The sequence below is a fragment of the Desmodus rotundus genome, chromosome 1 (genome assembly GCF_022682495.2).
Source record: "Desmodus rotundus isolate HL8 chromosome 1, HLdesRot8A.1, whole genome shotgun sequence".
NCBI lineage: Eukaryota > Metazoa > Chordata > Mammalia > Chiroptera > Phyllostomidae > Desmodus > Desmodus rotundus.
Genome location: NC_071387.1, coordinates 88,275,318 through 88,294,701, shown reverse-complemented (window position 1 = coordinate 88,294,701; position 19,384 = coordinate 88,275,318). Strand labels below are relative to the sequence as shown.

The window sequence follows — 19,384 nt, the reverse complement described above, 5'->3', positions numbered from 1 at the left end:
TGGTGGTCCTTTGCTTGGAGTAAAGTTAAAGGAATAGCCAATAGTCAAGTATCACTCTGCCCATACTACATGGAGTGAATGGAGCAAGATGGACTGTAATAGAGCATTGTAAAATTTAAAATTCTATGGAAAGGTCCTTTGTGATCTAGTCCAGAGGTCACAAACTGGTTGCCCTAGGTCTCAATTTAGTTTATGAATAAACTTAACTTGGTGGACCTTTGAAGACAACATTAAGCCAAAATTAATGCAGTAAAAAAAATCATAACAACTGGGAAACATTGGAAACAACATAAAATCATATATTTTTGTTGTTGGAATGAATGTATACTTAGAAATCCTAGAATTTGTAAGGTGTCTGGTTAAATTTTAAAAAATCAATATCCTCTTCCTATTCTAGTGTTAAGTACTTAAAAATGGGAAAAACATTCCATTCACAATAAAAAAAAAGATTAGAAAATTTGAATTATTTTAAAATGGAGCTTATGCTCTCTGGTTCACCATAATCCCCACCACTCCCTATTCCTGTAAACCTAGATCATTTTCTGCACTTACCTGAAGAAATCTGAGTTTACTAACGGTGAATCTAAATTGTGGTGGGCTGGAGCTGCCTCCTACCAACTCACCAGAACCAGCTGGAGCAGATTGTTAAATACTGATAGCCTGAAATTGACCGTGGTAGGAGCCTGCACACTACAGAAATTGACAAAAACTACAAAAAAGGCTTTATTTCTGCCTCCAGATAACTGTTTTACTAGTATGAATATGAATCTAACCCCTCACTTTATAGATCCAGGTTCAGAAATGGGAAGGATTGTGCAAGGTCACTAAGCTAGTTCAATGAGTTAATGTGGCCTCCTGACTTCTAGTTCAGTGCATTCTCTGCCTGCCATATAGCAATGCCACCTAGAAATCTCACCTGGCCTATGTATGGTAGGCAGGAATATTATCATAGAAGCCCCAGGTCTTGGGAGGTACATCCTGGGAAAGGCGGACATTGCAGCCAGGTTGCACTTTTCCAGACTCTTAAAGGTGACCCTTTGGGAAAATGGCAGGTCACAAAATTCACAGCTTCCTCTCTTTCAGGTAACCACACAAGAAACCGTCATGGAGAGCAAACCAGAAGATGGGGCCTACATAAAAGGACTCTTCTTAGAAGGAGCTCGTTGGGATAGGAAAAGGATGCAGATTGAGGAATCTCTCCCTAAAATCCTCTATGACCCATTGCCCATCATTTGGCTGAAACCGGGGAAAAGTGCAATGTTTCTCCATCAGAACATTTATGTGTGTCCAGTCTATAAAACAAGTGCCCGCAGAGGCATCCTCTCCACCACAGGCCACTCTACCAACTATGTCCTGTCCATTGAACTTCCCACAGACAGACCCCAGAAGCACTGGATAAACCGAGGGGTAGCCTCTTTATGCCAGCTGGATAACTGATGGCCTCTCTCTCAACATGGAAAATAAAAGGCATTTCATTCTTGATTACTGTCTAAGTTTCCTTTCTGGAGAGTGACATGGCATGACAATGATAGTGATGATGATGAGTTATTAATAGCACACTTGCTGTGAGCTAAGTATTTCAGAGTAGCCCCATAAAGAAGTTTTTTTTTTTTTTTTAAATCCTTATCCAGGGACATTTTTTCCCCATTGCCTTTAGAGAGAAAGGGAGAGAAACACTGATGTGAGAAATATCAGTTGGTTGCCTCCTGTACACACCTGGACAAGGGATTGTATGCACCCGAACCAGGGATAGAACCCACAACCTAGGTGTATGCTTTGACCAGGAATCGAACCCACAAACTTTGAGCTACAGGACGATGCTCCAACCAACTGAGCCACATCAGCCAGGGCTAGGTTGTTATTATCCTCATTTTATGGCTACAGAAACCATGTAGCCATGTAGATATAGAGGAGAAGTAATATCCCCCAAAACACACAGCTACTTGAACAGTGGAGCCTGGATTGAACACAGGCAGTGGAACTCTTCAACTAAGACCTTTCACCATGTGGCTAAGCTCGCTGTGGTTACTTTTCCTGTACTGTTTTGCTTGAAACTGTCATATTTTAATTGCTTCTTTCTTAGTCCATTCACTTGGGCTAACACTAGGGTCTTTCAGAAGTTGAAAGAGGCTGTGCTACTTCTGTTTTTTAATGCTCTTGAGAGTTAAGTGCATTCTCTAGTTCAGTGCATTCTCTGCATAAAATCATATTTTTTTGAGAGTTAAAATGCATTGCTCACAACCATCTTATGTGGTAGGTATTACCATATGAATTTTAGAGATGTAGAAATGGAGGTTTAGAAAAGTAACAAATCCAAAGTTCCACAGCTGTCTGGGGTAGCATGGGACCCAGGTGCTTCTCTACTAGCCCACACAGATATAGGCCGAAGCTTCAAGAACAAAGGAGATGTGAGAGGACCAATATCTGCCACATGGCTACAGTGTGCCATGGGTTGCATCCAGGCCTTCAGATATCTTGCTTGTGCCTATGCTGGGCATGATTGTCTCTCCCTCTGGAAGTTCAGGGAGATTAAGAAACTTGCCTGAGATTACCCAGCAATTTCAACACTGCAGAGCCAGGTTTGGAGCTAAGGTCTGTGTGGCTGTCAAACACTGCGTTTTTCAAGGTCACATGCTGCCTCCCCCACTGAGGACTTGGCAAGTTGTGATGCAGAATCTTAAAGAGATTAGCTTCAACCATGTCCAAGAAATTTTTAGTTTGTCACTGTTTCTTCTAAGGGCCACTGGAAGAGAATCTGGAGGAAGATAAAAATATACATTTTAAAATCCTCCCCTGAGGTTATGTTTATTGATTTTAGAAAGGGGGAAGGGAGGGTGAGAGAGAGAAACATCGATCAGTTGCTTTCTGTATGCACCCCTTACTGGGGATCAAACCTACTGTTACAGAGCAGAGGGCAGGGGGTGGTTCACGATAAATTATTACAGAAAGGATTCCCCCTTTCTGTCTCTGGAGGTTCCTTCCCCCACGCCCACCTGCCAGGTTCGCAATGCCCGCTGCCAGAGGAAAGACGTCTCTCAATGCCAAAGACTGGTGAAAAGGAAAGGAATTGTTTATTTAAAAGTTACACAAACTTAAGAGTAATGACCTAATGTCTTCAATAAGATACTAAAGTCCTTTAGAATACCCACAGATGCACAGTCCTCCCCTCTCCCTGTGCCCAGTCCGGGGTACCGGAAAAGAAGTAGAAGTCCGTGATTCAGGCTCCCGGCACCATCAGCTGTGTGGCTGCTGCGATCTCCAGTTAATCCAAAGCCATGTGGCACCTTCTCATGGCCCACCAGCAAGAGTCCTCTCTCCCCTTTCTCTATGGCTGCAAAGTCTCTCCTGCTGCCTAAGCTGCGTGGCAAAAAGCCCTCCAAAACCACGTGGTCCTTTTCCCCACTTCAGAACCACATGGACCTCTATCTATCTACTTGCTTCAGAGCCTCGTGGTTCTCCCATTTACTTCAGAGCCGCATGGTCTACTCCTTCTTTCAGAGCCGCATGGTCTCCTCCCCATTTACTTTGGAGCCGCGTGGTCTCCTCTCTTCTCCAAAACCTTGTGGTCCTCCCTACTACTATGGCTGCTGGGCCTAGGTTTAAATCCCAGCACCCATCTTCCTTTGCAGCCCCATTTCCGATTCCTCCTACAGTCAGCTACACCTGCCAGCATCCTTGTACTCTTCCAGCTTTACTGGGCTGCCATAGTAAGTCTGGGCAGGTGTGGCCCCATGGCATGGAGCCAATCATCTCCAAGCTCTCCCACAGGCCCTGTAACCAGGGGGAGTTACTTCCCAGTCCCATCCTGGGTGGAATTTGGTCCCATCCCCCTGGCTCAAAGCATGGCCACAGCTACTTAACACATCCATGAAACCAGTTAAAGGTTATAGATATGTTAAATGACTGTGCCAGGGGTTAGCTGCAAAGCTCTTGCTACCCAAAACAGCTCTGAATGGCCCTGTTCCATGTGTCCCATCCCCCTTGGCTCAGACCTGTGGGGGTGAAGACATCCTATATACATTTTTCTAACATTTCCTGGACACCCCGAGTCCTGGACCCCATTACAAATCCCTTCTTGGGGCCCTCCTCTTGGCTGCACCCTGCTTCACTACAACCTAGGTATGTGCCCTAACTGTAAATCAAACCCATCACTTTTTGGTATATGGGACAAGGCTCTAACCACTGAGCAACTAACCCTGTCGTGTAGCAATTTGGCTCTAAATATAATTTTTTTCAGGACATTCCATTGATGGGTTCATAACTGAGCAAGACATAAGGCTGTTTAAGAGTCTTAATGTGTCCGCCTGGCTGCTTCACTTCTTCACTAGAAGAAATGTCCTGACTCAGAGTTGCTGATTTCTTCTGCACGTGGGAAACTTCTGAGAAACATATTTTGAAACCTCATTTCTTCATGGGAACACGGTGCCAATCAAAATCTGATTTCAGGACTCTGAATTAGGAAATCAGCAAACCAGCTAAGTGACGCCAGAGAAAAAGTGCCTATGGGGAGTTTTGATCTTACCAGGGGCAATCAAGATACAGGAGGAGCCAGTCTCCTTCTGCTCAAAGTAGAGAGGTTAGCTTCCCTCCCCCTTCCCTGCCCTCCCCCCTCCCCAGAAAAACAACTTTTTCTCATGGGGGAAAATATCAGAATGGATAATAGCTGGAACTGTCTTATCATTCCAAGTGAGACTATTAGTCATGTGAGATGGAAAGATGGTCAGGATCCCAAATCCCTGAATCTTCAGCTGGTTTGGGTAAGTCACATTGCAAGCTGCAAGGCACTGAGGGGGTTGCTAAGGCAACTGAATTTTAAATTTTAATTAGTTACCTAACTCTCTCTTCAGCAACAAAAGCTGAGGGAAGCAGGGACTAGTTATTTCATTCATCAGGGGTCAAAGGACAGAATGTTTCTGTACAAAAGATTAAATTTTTGTAATTAAAAATCTTCCTCCACTTTGAGAAGAAAGATTGCCACAAGTTTGAGGTCTAATGTGATCTATTAAAGTCTCTCCCTGGAAAAGAGCAGTATGTTCTTCAGAAGTCCCGGTGAGTCAGTGGCTAGAGTCCTGGGACAAAGATGGCCAGAGATCAGCTCAGTGAGAAGCTGTCAGCCCTGCCTGCAAATAGCTCAGCAGATGAAATCGGAAACCTTGTCACCACACTACTCCTTGCTCTTTAAAAATCTAGTTTTGGGGTAGTTTTTAGTCCTTGTCAGTGTTGGGAGGAAAGTACATGGAGACAAGGGATGCAGAAAGATAGACTCTGCCTTTAGAATACTAAATAATGGAGTCCTGGCTGGTGTAGCTCAGTGGATTGAGCACGGGCCTGTGAACCAAAGGGTTGCTGGTTTGATTCCCAGTCAGGGCACATGCCCATGTCGTGGGCCAGGTCCCCAGTGGGGGCATGTGAGAGGCAACCACACATTGATGTTTCTCTCCCTTTCTCCTTCCCTTCCCCCTCTCTAAAAATAAATAAAATCTTTTAAAAAATAGATTTTAAAAGACCTAATGATGGAGATCTTATAGTCTTGGAAAGAAAATGAAGAAAAAATATGCATCTTTGCAAAGAAGGCAAGGTATATAAAATTCACAGGTTAAGATTTCTGGCACATGGAAGAAACTCAGAGGCTAGCTAGCAATTAGATTGGCTCCCATCTTGGAGAAGGCTGGGTGGGAAAGGTAGTTTCTACAATCAACACAGTAAGAAAAAAATTGTATAGTTAAAAAATCACCTTGAGTTACTGATGGAGACAGGCAAACCATGTCACCTGGACCAGCAGAGCTAGTTTCTCTTCCATTGCAATATAGATCAGCATTTCATTGGCTCTACAGATGTACTTGAGTTCACAGGATCTAGATCGAATGAGTCTTAAACATTAGAACTTCTGTGCAGGGAGATGTATCCACAACCAGACTGACTACATGGAAGGCGAATGACTGATGGGACAGCAGAGTCATGTCTTCCAGTTCAAGATAGACTGGGGTGTTGTACTCATTCATGGCCAACACACCTGCCAGCACATTCGGAGTTCTGTCTCTTCAGCAAAGGCCTATAGCTGCACTACATGAGTGTTACATACACACATGCTCTTACTCCTCTGATACAGTATTATGTAGTAAAAACTATATTTTACATAGTATTATATACATAGCAATATATATTTCCATTGCCAAACCCTGCAATACTTACCCAGAGCAAAAAAAAACTATGCTCCTGCTTACAGAAGCAGGCTCTAAGATTGGAATATAATGCCTATTTTTAAAATTTTATATTGAGTTTTAGAAAGAGGGAGGGGAGAGTGAGACACTGAGAGACACTGACTTGTCTTCACACTTATTTATGCATTCATTGGTTGACTCTTGTATGTGCCCAACTGGGGATTGAATCAGCAACCCTGGCGCACGGGGACGATGCTCTAACCAACTTAACTTCATATGCATTTAAGTGAGATGAGGTTTTGTATATGTGTATGAAGGAGGCAGGGATGAGTCTCATCAAATTTCCATGAAAAACCATGATCTATCCAACGACGCACTTTGTAAAACAAACAAAAAAATTTTATTTATTTTTAGAGAGTGGGGAAGGGAGGAAGAGAAACATCGTTGTAAGATAGAAATATCAGTTGGCTGCCTCTCATATACTCCCCTTCCGGGGACCAAACCCACAACCCAGGCATGTTTCCTGACTTTGGGAATCCAACCAGCAACCTTTTGATTTGCAGGACAACGCCCAATCAACTGAGCCACACCAGTCAGGGCATCCAATGATGCACTTCTTAAGGTGGCATTTACCTGGAAATTAGAAGGTGCAAAAGATAACAAAACACACAAAAAAGCCCAATTTTAAACAAATCTATAACTTAAAAAAAGGCCTAAAAATACTGAGGGAGGTATATTGTTTCATGGCAGTCATTAGAACTCCCTGCACATAGGTAACTTCTTTCCATCAGCTGACATGTCTGGCGATGGCATTTCCATAAGAAGCCCTGTCATTCTTCAGTCTTCCTTCCACAGGCTTTAGTCTTATTTCCAAATGATGCTTTCAGGGAGGATGTAAGGTCCGTGACTTCAAGGATTAGTGTTGTCCACTCAGGCATGATGCTACACATCATGTGGTAAGTACCAATATTTTGGAGGTTTTTAAGAACATAATTTGAATTTTTGCCCCAATCAAGGAAAAAGGTTTTGTTGTCCGGTTTACATTCAAGACCTAGTTGGCCCATTATTCTGAGAAATAAACTTTCTTCTGGATTAAGAAACCTCATCATGAGACTTGAGATATACTGGTTTGGAAAGTTTCCTCAGTTTTTCCTGGCTTCGAAGCCCCTGGCCTCGTAGTGGGATAAGCCCCATTGGAGGCAGATGAATCTGAGTAAGAAGAGTAAGAATGATAATATTAGGAATTATAATCATTGCAGCAACTCATATTTGTTAAGGACTTACTAAATACCATGCTCTCTCCTAAGCACTAAATACAGAGTCATTATTCCTTATAATCATCTCATAAGGAACTACATCAACATTAATAGATGAGAAAATGGAGGCTCAGAAGTTACACCACACCACAGGGTATGAATTTGTGACAAATTTCACTTTCTACTTAACCATCCCTTTAATGTTTGAACTTTATTCATTTATTAACAAACCTATCTTTTATAATAAGGAAATCTTTCCATAAAAGTGAAAAGAAAAAGAAAAACCTATGTAAATGTGAGCTGGCTTTCCCTTCCATATGTATCCATAAGTTGTGCCAAGTAGGAGAAATCAGGCATCCACTGACATTCAGGTTGGTTGTGATGGGTTGGCAGCATACAAGTACAGCTTGTTTTCAACATGTCTCCTATACTAGTTCTCGACTTCTTGGCAAGCTCTCCGCAAAGGATAAATACCCACCACATATTAACTGGGGTCACACTTACTGGCCTTGGATAAGGAATCTGGTAATGTAGTCCAATTTCGATCCTGGCTGTGCATTCATCTATACACTGCTTAATCAGGTCTGTGTCTGTGAGCTAGTAAAAGAGGAAAACAGGCATCTTTCTAATGCTACACAGAATATAGGTGCATGTTTTCTGAAACTTTCAGTTTACCAGCCAAGAAATAAAATATTGAAATTTGAAAATTCAAAAGCAATTTCATGTAAAATTTAATGTGGATTAAACTTTTAAAACAAAGTCTACCTCTTACCTCTGTCTCCCAGTTCCTCTCTCAAGGACAATAGTTACCAGTTTTTTGTTTGTCCTCACAGCGATATTCTCTGAATATGTCAGCATATATTTATACACTTCAGTTTTCTTTTTGTACACAAATGACAGCTCACTTTGTTCTGAACCTTCCTTTTTATCACGAATAAACTGAAGCTCCTTCTACATTTACACATATAAAACTGCCCCATTCTTTTTAACAGCTACACCAAACTCTAACATAATTTAACCAATCTTCTACTGGACATTCAGGTTATCTCCTATCTTTGCCATTATAAACAACTCTATTATGGATCCCTCTAAATTTTTTTTGGCTCATATGCCAAATTATCTAAAAGATAATTTCCTACAGAAAGAACTGCATGTCAAAGGGTATATGTTCATGCATTTTTAATTCTCACAATTAAATTAATTCTCTAGATTCAGATTACCCTCTAAGACAGCGACTTTCAACCTTTTCCATTTCATGGCACACATCAACTAATTACTAAAATTCTGAGGCACACCAAATAATATATTTTTTCCCATCTGACAAAAAAATAGGAATAAGTTTGATTCATTCACACCAGACAGCTATTGTTCTGTTGGCTGTTGTAATTTTGTAGTTTGACAATCTAAGGGAAAAGAAGTCAGTGCCCAACTGAATAGTCAGGTATTGTATGTTTTAAAAATTGTTGTGGCACACTGGTTGAAAATTGCTGCTTTAAGAGGTTGACCAATTTAAATTCCTACAAGCAAGCTATAAATTATATTCCCACAACACTGAGAGTCTTCTTCATATCCTCCCCATGTTGATCAAAGTTTGAAGTAACTCAACTGTATCATCAAGTGCTGTCTAGGTACCCCTGAGATATTGGAGAATGATTCATCTCTCATTTTGAACTATGAACTGCCTTGCTCATTAGTAAGATTAAGAAATGGTTTTTGATTATGCTAAGTGAAATAAGCTAGGCGGTGAGGGACAAATACCATATCATCTCACCTTTAACTGGAACATAATCAATAGAAGAAAAAAGCAAACAAAATATAACCAGAGACATTGAAGTTAAGAACAATCTAAGGATGGGCAGGGGGGAGTGGGGAGGGGACAGTGAGGAGAGGGGATTACAGGAACTACTATAAAGGATATATGGACCACATCAAGGGGGAAGGTGGAGGTGGGGGAGGGAGGTGGGTTCAGTTGGGGTGGGGTGGAGGGATGGGGAGAAAAGGCATATAACTGTACTTGAATAACAATAAAAATTAAAAAAAAAAAAAGAAATGGCTTTTGAAATTCTAAAACAGTCAAATCATGGTAGTCCAGTTTCAAGTAAAAGAATGACAAATGCATTCTGAAAAACAGAAAGCTAGGTGAGGAGGAGAGAGCCTCTCATTCTGAGGATGCTAAGAGTTTGCAAGTGGTCTCAAAATCGAGCTGGGACTGCATCAGCTCCACATGATACCCACAGCGAAATCTGGGCCACACGGCTTGGAAATTCCAAGGTGTCCTATGGCACCGCTTGAAGTAGAGGAATTCCAGGAATTGCAATGCACAGAACCCAGTTGAGTCCCTTGGGGCAGAAGCTCAGCTTTCTGACCTCTGTGCTTCTCAGAAGCTGTTGCTTTGATGTCCCCCTTGGGAATATGTCCATATTCCTTTCCATTTGCCTCTTAGGATTCAGAGCAATTTATGAGATACTCTTGGAGTATTATCAAGCTCTTATAGACAGTAAGGTTATGAGGAACTACTTTTGTCTGTTTGCATGAAGGATGGTAGAGAAAGAAGCCCCTGATAAAGCTATAGTTAAAGGGATTGAGGGCTCCCAGGGCTCCAGTTGTCCATCTGAACAAGTCTGGGTTAGAGGTCTCCAAATTCCATCTTTCAGAGGCTGCCTGCATGATTTTTCTGTATCTACATACCACCTACACCAACCTACACCAACATTAAACTTTTTCTTTTCTCCTTCCCTCCCTCCTTCCTTCCTTTCTTCATTTATAGAGAGAGGGAAAGGGAGAGAAAGAAAGAGGGAGAGAAACATCAATGTGTGGTTGCCTCTCATATGCCCCCTGCTTGGGACCTGGTCCGCAAACCCAGCATGGCATGTGCCCTGACTGGGAATCGAACCAGTAACCCTTTCATTTGCAGGCCAGTGCTCAGTGCACTGAGCCACAACAGCCAGGGCATAAACTTTTTCTTTAAATGGACTTTCCTATGCATTGTATTTGTGAAATGACCTGATACCTGTTTTCTTTCTAACACATAGTAAAACAAGCACATATGTTAAAATTAAAAGCCCATGTACCTCCCCCAACACAACAAAATCTCATTCATGTACCATCATTGGCACATATGTGCCCTCTGGCTCTCACCACATTAGGACAATTCAAGCAGAGGCAAATGAAGGATTGCTTATTGCCATAACTGAAAACCCAACAGATCTTGAGCAGTCCTCAGGTGAGTGAGCCTGCAGGGGTTTACTTGGGCACGTACTACTGTGATATCCCCAGCACCAGGCTGGACACTGTTAGGCCATGGTACCTGCCTTTATTACCCGGGCAAAACAATTTTGACACTTGAAGCCACAGAGAAGATACAGTGGTACGTAATCAATTAGTAAACAGGAATTCATCCTGGGGTCAGGGGAGGGCAGAGAAATTGAAGAAGGCTTCCTGAAGGTCAATTGAATCAAAGTATTTGTAAATGCTTGTTAATTTATGACAACCACAAGTCAATGCCAATGGGATATACTAGGAAAGTACAAGTCACTGTCTGTGCATTTGAAGAAATGACAGCCTGGTTGGGGAGGCCATAGCAATATAAGTGAAACAAAAAAGGAAGAAAAAGTCAGTGGTCTTCAAACTTATTAAATCACCAACTCCTTTCAATAAATACTTTTGAACCCACAGATTCCATGTAGGTATTTATATTGATTTTTTTTGAAAGGATGCAATAAAAACAGAAACAGCACTTGCAATATTTGATTTTCATTCCTCCCAGGCCAGTTTTAAGGATCTCAGAGCTACATATACTGTACACTACAAACAGAAAATGTTTGGAGAAGCTGGAGGAGGGTCAGAGGGTAGAGAAGCTTCACATGCAATTTGGCTATATAAAGCAGGGAGCTTCAGGGATTCCAAGAAGGTAAGGTACTAAAGATTGGGAGGGTTTCTTTTGTAGCACTTATCCCAACTGTAATTTTATATTTCTTTCCCTTTAATTCTGACACCTTTTTGAGGGACCACGTCTTGGTTTTGCTTATTTTATATCCTCAATGTCTAGTCTGGTGTTTGGCACATAGATACCTTACTCAGATACCTGTTGAGTGAAAGAATGAGAGCCAAGCGTTTTAGAGTGGTAACAGGAGCCACAACAAAAATGGACAAGCCTGGAAGGGGAGGGGAGGGGAGGCAGTCTTGTGGAAAGATGAGTTCTTAATGGTTCTTAACCATTATGCTTGGACTGGGGGGGTTGGGGCATGGGTTGGGGGGAGGTTCTTCAAGTGGGGTGGTGAAAGGCTGAGGCTGGGTGTTCAGATATGGGAGCTGGAACCATAAGGTGGCTGCTGGCTCCTTGGGCCTCAGAGCATATGGCTGACCTTCAGAGGACCCATAGAGCTGGCAGCAGGGTGTGTGAGAAGAGAAGGCCAAAAAGGAGACAGAGACAGGGGTCAGAGAGGGGGAAAAAAAGAGCAGATGTCAGGAAGTTCATGAGGGAACAGGAACAGCATTGAATCTGTGAGATCAATGTGGCAGACTTAAGAAAGGTCAAGAACTGGAAGCCTCTTCCTGGGCTCTGTGCCAGGCACTCCTCCTAAGAGGCTACCAGATAATGTTTCAGGGTTTACTGGGATGAGTCAAATTGAGCCTCTTAGAAATGGTTTTTGGCTCCCTGGTGTCTGTCCGGGTGTACATTTCCATTAAACTAGTTCATGAGAACACTATTTTACCCAATTCTGTGGTCTCAGAGGGCAAACTCACTATAGTAGCCAAAGAGGCTTGAGTTCAAAGCTAAGTTATAAAGGAAACCTGTGTCTTAATCCTGTTCTCCTCCCTCAGAATGGGTTTATATTGGAAGCCTTGAACAGTTTATGAATTGAAAAAAAAATCAACTGTGTATCTCCTGTGGGAGTAGCCTGCAATAGGCATAACAATGTGAGGGACTGCTCACCCTTTGAAAACTTTCACTGGCCTGACTCATCTCACCTGCCTTGGTGGACTTCTCAGGATGCTGGGATGCTGATGAGCCAGTTAATAGCTGGACCAAGACTGAGACGAGTGCAGACACACCAGAGCTAGTCTGTTTCCTGGTGGCTGGGCAAGCTAACCAGGCTGCGCCGCCAGCCCCTGCCTGCCCATACTCTGCCACTGTGACTGTTCAGTTCTCCCAATTTTAGGACAGAAAAGAAATGAACAAACACATGAAACTGCTTTCCTTGCAATCTCCAATGGAGGCTACTCACGTTTTTGTTTTTCTGGAACAGCATCCTGGCTTCATTTAATATGTATTGTTTTTCTTTAATGGTATCTTCCATCTGCCCTGATGCCGCCTGCCATTTCCTCGCAAGCCTGAAAATTCGGCGGTAGAGGCCAAGAACTTCTTGTCTTGTTGCTGTTGTCATCCTCAGACCCATCAAAATAGAAGAGGGAAAATTTGAATAAAAATCCAACTTGACAGTAGGCAGCTAAGAGATGTACATTAAAAAAAAAAAACAGTAAGGATCTTCAATTAGACTAAAAATAATTGCTCTTTCTCAAGCAGTCTGTTTGTAGCATTGCTGGACAGTTGCAGCAGGAGTACTAACTATCTCTCAGCTGGCCGGGGCATCACTGCATAGTGGAGGGTTGCTCAACTACACTGTTTTCCAAGACAGCCATTCTTACAAACCAAAGCCAAATGGTAAAACCAAAATACACATTTATTATTCATTAAACCACTAAATGCTTTACCAAAGAATCTTAGGAATGATAATTTCTGGGTATATTCTGGTAAAATTACATCATTGATCTGAGTGCCTAGGAGATGGCACATTTTGAGTAACTGAATTTAACGCAGGGATTGCAAACTTAAGTTCCTCTAAGGCTGGCCTGGCAGGAAACCTTGGTGAGTGGGGACAGTGGCCAACTGTAGAAGACATGCCTCCTTAAAAGGGGATAGTTGCTACTCAGCCCCAGCCAGCTGCTGCCATGTAGAAATGAGGGCCTAGGGATATGCCAGGTTTCCTGATAGCTAAATAGGAGGCCACCTAGATTTTTAAAATATGAAATTTCAAAAGATACTAATTCATTTCTTTTGAAAATTTGAGTACCACGAAGGCTAAACAAATTTTGCCTGCAGGCATAATTCTACCTTTTATTTTATCATAACCTTGTTGAAAATATTTAAAATTGTTGGTCTATTTCTCTATGCAGAGAACTGTGCAATCAGTGTAACTGAAAATCTTTATGATGACTGAAATCTTACGGACTCTCTGGGTTTTTACTCTGAAACATCAACATTTTATGTTCAAAGGACTTGTATAAAATCCGACCTAAATGCATCCCCTAAAGTTAATTGCATTTTCAGCATCACCAGCCATCAAAGAGATGTAAATTAAAACCACACAATAAGATACCAGTTCACACTGGTCAGAACGGCATCATAAACAAATCAACACACAACAAGTGCTAGTGAGGTTGTGGAGAAAAGGGAACCCTGGTGCACTGTTGGTGGGAAAGCAGAGTGGTGCAGCTACTGTGAAAAACAGTATGGAAGTTCCTCAAAAAACTAAAAATGGAACTGCCTTCTGATCCAGTGATTCCACTCCTGGGATTATACCCTACGAATCCTGCAACAGTAATTCAAAAGAACCTATGACCCCCAATGTTCATAGCAGTGTTATTTACAATAACCAAGTACTGGAAACAGCCTAAGTGCCCATCAGTAAATGAATGGATGAAAAATCTGTGGTACATTTACATAATAGAATTCTATGCAGCAGAAAGACTGAACTCCTACCCTTCGCAAGAGCTTGGATGGAACTGGAGAGTATTATTCTAAGTGAAATAAGACAGGAAGTGAAAGACAAATGCCATATGATCTCACCTATGTAAGTGGAACCTAATCAACAAATCAAACAAACGAACAAACAAGCAAGCAAATAGAACCAGAGACATGTAAATAAAGAATAAAATGACAAGGACCAGAGGGGAGAGGGGAAAGGGGATGTCGGGAGAAGGTGAACATGTACAAAGGATCCATGGACAAGGACAATGGTGAGGGTATTGTCTTTGGGAGTGGGGGTTGGATGGGGCAGGGGAGAGCAATGAGGGGTGAGGGGCAAGACAGACAACTGAAACTGAACAATTAGAAAAGAAGAAAAGGTCTCTGGTTCTATTTGAGGTCAGGGTACATGCCTGGACTGCAGGCCAGGTGCCCAGTAGGGGGACATTGAGAGGCAACCAAGCGCATATCAATGTTTTCTTCCTCTCTTTCTCTCTCCCTTGTTCTTCTCCTCTCTCTCTAAAAATAATTAAATAACATCTTTTAAAAAAAGGGGGGAACTGTATTGCCACAGTTTTGCAAATCTCAGGATACTGTGGCATAATCATACCACAGCTATTTTCTGGACAGTATATTTTTACGCAGAAAGTGACAATATGGTGTGTCAGATGGGGACAGGGTACAGGGGGCAGACAGTGTTTTTATTATACCTATAGGAAATAGAATTAATTAGGTTAAACCCTGTAATATGGAAAATCTTCAGAACATCGGGAAAAGTAAAAGAATATTGACATCTGAAAGACTTTTAAACTCCTCCAAACAAGATCTTATGGGTTAAGTACATTCACTCTAAGTTGTTTTTTTAAAGCTTTTATTTATTTATTTTTAGAGAGGGGAAGGAAGGGAGAAAGCCAAGGACAGAAACATCAATGTGTGGTTGCCTCTGGCGTGCCCTCCACTGTGGACCTGCCCTGCAAACCAGGCATGTGTCCTGAGTGGGAATCAAACCTGTGACTCTGATTCACAGCCGGGCATTAAATCCACTGAGCCACACCAGCTAGGAAGTACACTCATTCTAACTATTCCAGGACAGGGGAACATACAAGATTGCACTGGTAAGGGGATCCAATCAGGTTATTGTAACCATGAAATTTACATGTGTTCTTCCCATCAGGGATAACAATTCTAAATGAAAAACCAACTTTCTAACCCCAAGCCAAAAGAAACGGAAGTATGTGGTTCCTTATCTGCATATTTTGAGATAAAGACAAGGTAAGGGGTCAGTCAGAGGCATTGGGAACCAGTAACCACAAGTAGGAAGTGGTGTTACAGGTGTGTGTGCTGGAAGTAAATGAAAACTAGGTTAGGTCCATGATAAAGATCAACCCCAGTCATTCATTCATAACTACCCAGGATTTCAACTCTTCATAGAAATGAGGGAAGTTGGAGAATACAAAACACTCAAATTTAAATTAACACTTAGATCCCTCACTTTGGATTATTTCCTAAGAAGTTCTGGTTGTAACATTAGATATAGCTGGAGCTTTCTAGCACCTGAGAATTGATCCAACCATCTGATAAATAACTTCACTGTGCCCAGGGGTCCCTGCCTTCATGGCACTTCCCAGGTACCCTCTAATTATCAAATAACTATTAAAGAAGCAACTTTTCTCATCTACAGAGGTACTGAGCTCCTTACTACACAAAATTCCTTGAGTAGGAACAATGATTGTCCATTTTCCCTTGCGTGGAATGATTAGCACCCAGAGTACCTTCTAGCTCCATTTTCAACGGTGAAAATATTCTACATGCATGCTGTTCAACAGGGAGACCACTGGCCACAGGCAGCTATTGGGCACTTGAAATGTGGTTAGTGCACCCAAGAACTGAATTTTAAATTTAATTTTACTTAAGTTTAAGTAGTTACACATAGCTAGTAGCTACATATGGACAGGTCTAGACTGATAACTGCAAATCCAATGCCCACAGGGGCCAAGTAGGTAGTAGAGGAGAAAGACCTTTAGGCAAACTTGATCACTGAAACACAAAGAAGGAAGCAGTTCCTTGGCTTCAGGTAACTGTTGCTGTGTAGGAACCTCAGGCTGCTGTTGCCAGATTGTCTCATTTCTCAAGAGAAGCCAAAAATCTAGACTTTGATACAAAATTTTTTATTTATTTAAACTTTTATGAGTTTATTTGAGCCAAACTGACAACATGCCAGGGAGCAAGATATCAAAAGCCTCTGATGCCCAATATTTAAATGTTGACAAGTAAATTAGAAAATACTGTAGTTTGTGGACTGTAAGATGCACAGGACCATAAGATGTACCTAGGTTTTAGAGGAGGAAAATAGGGGGGGAAACCCCCCCCCAAAACCCCCCACCCCCACAGCAGGCCAGGTAAGCTACATTCGGACTATAAGACACACCCCCATTTTCCTCCCAAAATGGGGGTGGGGAGGGGAGATGCATCTTATAGTCCGAAAAAATATGGCAATTTAAATCACTGTGGCTGGGTGGCTGGGTTAGAGCATTATCCCATACACCAAAAGGCTGCAGGTTGAATCCCTGGTTAGGGCACTTACCTAGGTTGCAGATTCGATCTCCGGTGGGTGGGAGGCAATGGATCTGTTTCTCTCTCTCCACCACCCCCTTCCTCTTTCTCTAAAAATCAATAAACATATCCTCCATGAGGATTACAAAAAATTCAAATCACTTTCTGAGTTGAGCAAAACGTTTGCAGGCAGTATCTATCTTGCCAGTTTGCAATCTCCATCCAGGCCAATCCCTTCTGATCAAAGAAAAGGGCCTATCCAAGGCCACTCGGCTTGGTCTGTAGCAGATCCAAGACTGAAATGCAGGCCTTCTGAGTCTTTTTCTTATACTCTTTCTCAATTTTATGAGATTGAGCATATCTAGATGTGTGGCAGTAGTGGCAGCAACAGGGACAAAAGCCCCTCTATCAGAAGCTGTTGAAGTCTACATGTGATGTTATGAAAACTGTTTCTACCTGGCTATAGCCACATGTTGAACCCTATGGATAAGGCTCTATACTAGGAGCCAGGAGGACACAAAGAAATAGTCTGTGGGGGAGACAGGTATATAAACAATTAACAAACAAAACTGGGTTTACTACAATGGGCACAAATCACGTGGGCACAAGACCAAAAGCACTGCCCTCAGGAGAGCCAGAGAAAAGATTTAAGCCAGACCTTAAAGGATGAATGGAAGCTGGCTAGTGGGTGGATGAGTCTCACTGATTATGAGGGTGGATCCTATTATTCCAAGACATCTTTTAGGACTTGTCTGTGTTAGGAGTTTCCTTTGCAGGCTTCTCCTTCTCTGGGTAATCTCTAAAGGTAAAGAGCCCCCAGAAGTTGAGAGGCCTAGGTGATCTAGAAATAAACCCCTACCTACATTTATTATTTCTATGACCTTTTCCCCTGACTTGTATATGCAACTTCTTAACATCTTCACCTGGATGGTTAACAGACTTACCAAACCTAGTATATTTACAAGAGAACATAAGGTAATTTCCTCCATAGTTTTCCCTTAAGAGCGAGCCATCCTTGATTTCTCCCTCTCCTATACACTGCATGTCCAATTCAGCAGCAAGTCCTACAAGCTCTACTTCCAAAATAACACTGAGGGCCAGCCCGAGCCTTTCCCTACCCCTCTTCTTCCCCACAAACGAGTTACCTTTGCTATTCTCTCTCCGAAGCTCCCAGGCCCTTCTTTTGCCTCTGTAGCTTTCTAAATAAACTTCTCTTATAATACACCGTGAATGTAACTCCCTCACTTTATTTAATCCACTGCTACTGCAACACTGCCTTCACCTCTCCCTTGGCCACTGCAGCAGCCTCCTAACAGGTCTGACAACTTCCACTCTTCTCCATCCAGCAACCACGAGTGATTTTTTAAAAAACGTAAGTCTGATCATGTCACTTCCCTTTTTAAAGCTGTCCGGTAACATAACCAAACCCTTACCTTGGGCTAAAAGGCTCTGCTTGATTAGTCCCTGCCACTTGTCCATCACAAACCACTCTATTACAGCCACCTTGCATTTTCGTCCTCAGAACACTTCCTACTGTTTTTCTTCTCCGCCTAGAAAGCTCTTTAACTAGTTCCCCCTTTTCTCGGATCTCCGCAAAACCTGGCCTTCTCGAAACAGCCTTACCCGATTTAGGTGGCGCTCCTCCCATCTTCTACCAGTTAACCTGGTGTTACTGTCTTTGGGGGCATTTCTCACTTGCTGATATCTTCCCTACTGATCTACTTTTAACTTTCTTCTGAACTCGAATAAAAAGTGATGGAGCGAAACCTCCTTTAAAGGACCAAGGGGATTACGACACTGGTTCTCCCTACTCTAGAAAGTCTCTGCAGCCCGTACGGGGCTTCGTTTGGGTCAACCTTCCCAGGCTAAACGTTCTCGCCTCTGGAATTGCCCTTGCTAATTTCACACTTACAGTCGGGGATCCAAAGGATTCAGAATAGTCTCAGATGGGCGGCAATCCGGCGTCCCAGCATCCCCAAACCAGGCCTTCCCTTTCTGGCCCTTGGGCCACTTCGCTCCGCAGATAATCCGCGCCAGAGACGCTGACCCGGAGCCGCACCCGCAAGGCTGGGGTCACACAAAAACGTCTCCTAGCAACGTCGTAGCCCTCCACCCCTAACCCATCCCTGCCCCTGGGGAGCCAACCCATTCCCCTAGTCTCCCGCGCCAGGGGTCCGCGTCTCCATCCAGTACACTCACTCTGCGTCAGCCCAGCCTTCCCACACCCACAGAAGCGCAGCAGCCCTAAACGGGCTGGGAGGAGGTGGTGCCAGAAGCCTAGCTGAGCGGCGGCGGCCGTCGGAGCTCCGGCAAGTCCTGCAGGCCAGGCCAGACCAAACCACTAGGTGGACCTCTGTGGGAGAACTGTCCCAGGTCTGAGGTAGTCTCGAGTCTCCCTTAAATCTCAAACTCTAGCCCACACTCCTCCCAACAGTATAGCCAACTTTATCCTCTCTCCCTGTTTTCCCTTTACCCCTTTCGCTATCTTTTCCCCTCTTTCAAATGGTTCAGTCCAACTCTGAGAGGTAGTAACCCCCTCCCCTCACGGCTCTAGATCTTTGCCCTTACTTGGCTACGGCTTCGTACGTCTTTGCGTAGATCGTGATGCAATCTTCCACACGTTCCCTCCCCTCCCCTCTACCATTCTTCCTCCTGGAGCCGGCTGC

At 42.9% G+C, this 19,384-nt stretch overlaps 2 protein-coding genes across 18 annotated transcripts in view; one reads left to right on the top strand and one right to left on the bottom strand.

Annotated features, from left to right (window-relative positions):
• The window catches only part of DNAH3 (dynein axonemal heavy chain 3), a 239,369-nt gene extending 237,889 nt beyond the window's left edge, over window positions 1-1,480 (top strand). Inside the window, exon 61 of the mRNA XM_024560497.3 lies at window positions 1,084-1,480. Within this exon, the coding sequence (XP_024416265.2) occupies window positions 1,084-1,437 (354 nt within the window). The 3' untranslated portion in view covers window positions 1,438-1,480. The remainder of the gene's footprint in view (window positions 1-1,083) is intronic.
• Window positions 1,481-3,049: 1,569 nt separating this feature from the next.
• LYRM1 (LYR motif containing 1) lies at window positions 3,050-19,381 on the bottom strand. 17 transcript variants are annotated; one of them, XM_045195479.3, is made up of 6 exons: window positions 18,918-19,259; window positions 18,631-18,785; window positions 16,750-16,828; window positions 12,646-12,867; window positions 7,922-8,014; window positions 3,050-7,370 (listed from the first exon to the last, which is right to left on the bottom strand). In XM_045195479.3, exons 4-6 carry the CDS (start codon window positions 12,814-12,816, stop codon window positions 7,254-7,256), a joined length of 381 nt encoding a protein of 126 aa, XP_045051414.1. In that variant the 5' UTR covers window positions 12,817-12,867; window positions 16,750-16,828; window positions 18,631-18,785; window positions 18,918-19,259; the 3' UTR covers window positions 3,050-7,253. The 17 variants fall into 17 exon arrangements, with proteins under 17 accessions (XP_045051414.1, XP_045051420.1, XP_045051424.1 ...); XM_045195485.2 differs by lacking the exons at window positions 18,631-18,785; window positions 18,918-19,259 and adding an exon at window positions 19,287-19,381; XM_045195489.2 differs by lacking the exons at window positions 18,631-18,785; window positions 18,918-19,259 and adding an exon at window positions 19,287-19,381 and having other exon boundaries at window positions 12,646-12,805.
• Between the last annotated feature and the right edge of the window lie 3 nt (window positions 19,382-19,384).

What these genes read in the sequence shown, in the direction of transcription:
- LYRM1 (XM_045195487.3), bottom strand. Translation starts at nt 18,366, where the DNA reads ATGGGAGGAGCGCCACCTAAATCGG. An exon ending in TGTTCCAGAAAAACAAAAAC is followed by an intron (nt 8,015 to 12,645) that starts GTGAGTAGCCTC and finishes CTCTTTTACTAG; the next exon opens with CTCACAGACACAGACCTGAT. An exon ending in AGATTCCTTATCCAAGGCCA is followed by an intron (nt 7,371 to 7,921) that starts GTAAGTGTGACC and finishes CTTCTTACTCAG; the next exon opens with ATTCATCTGCCTCCAATGGG.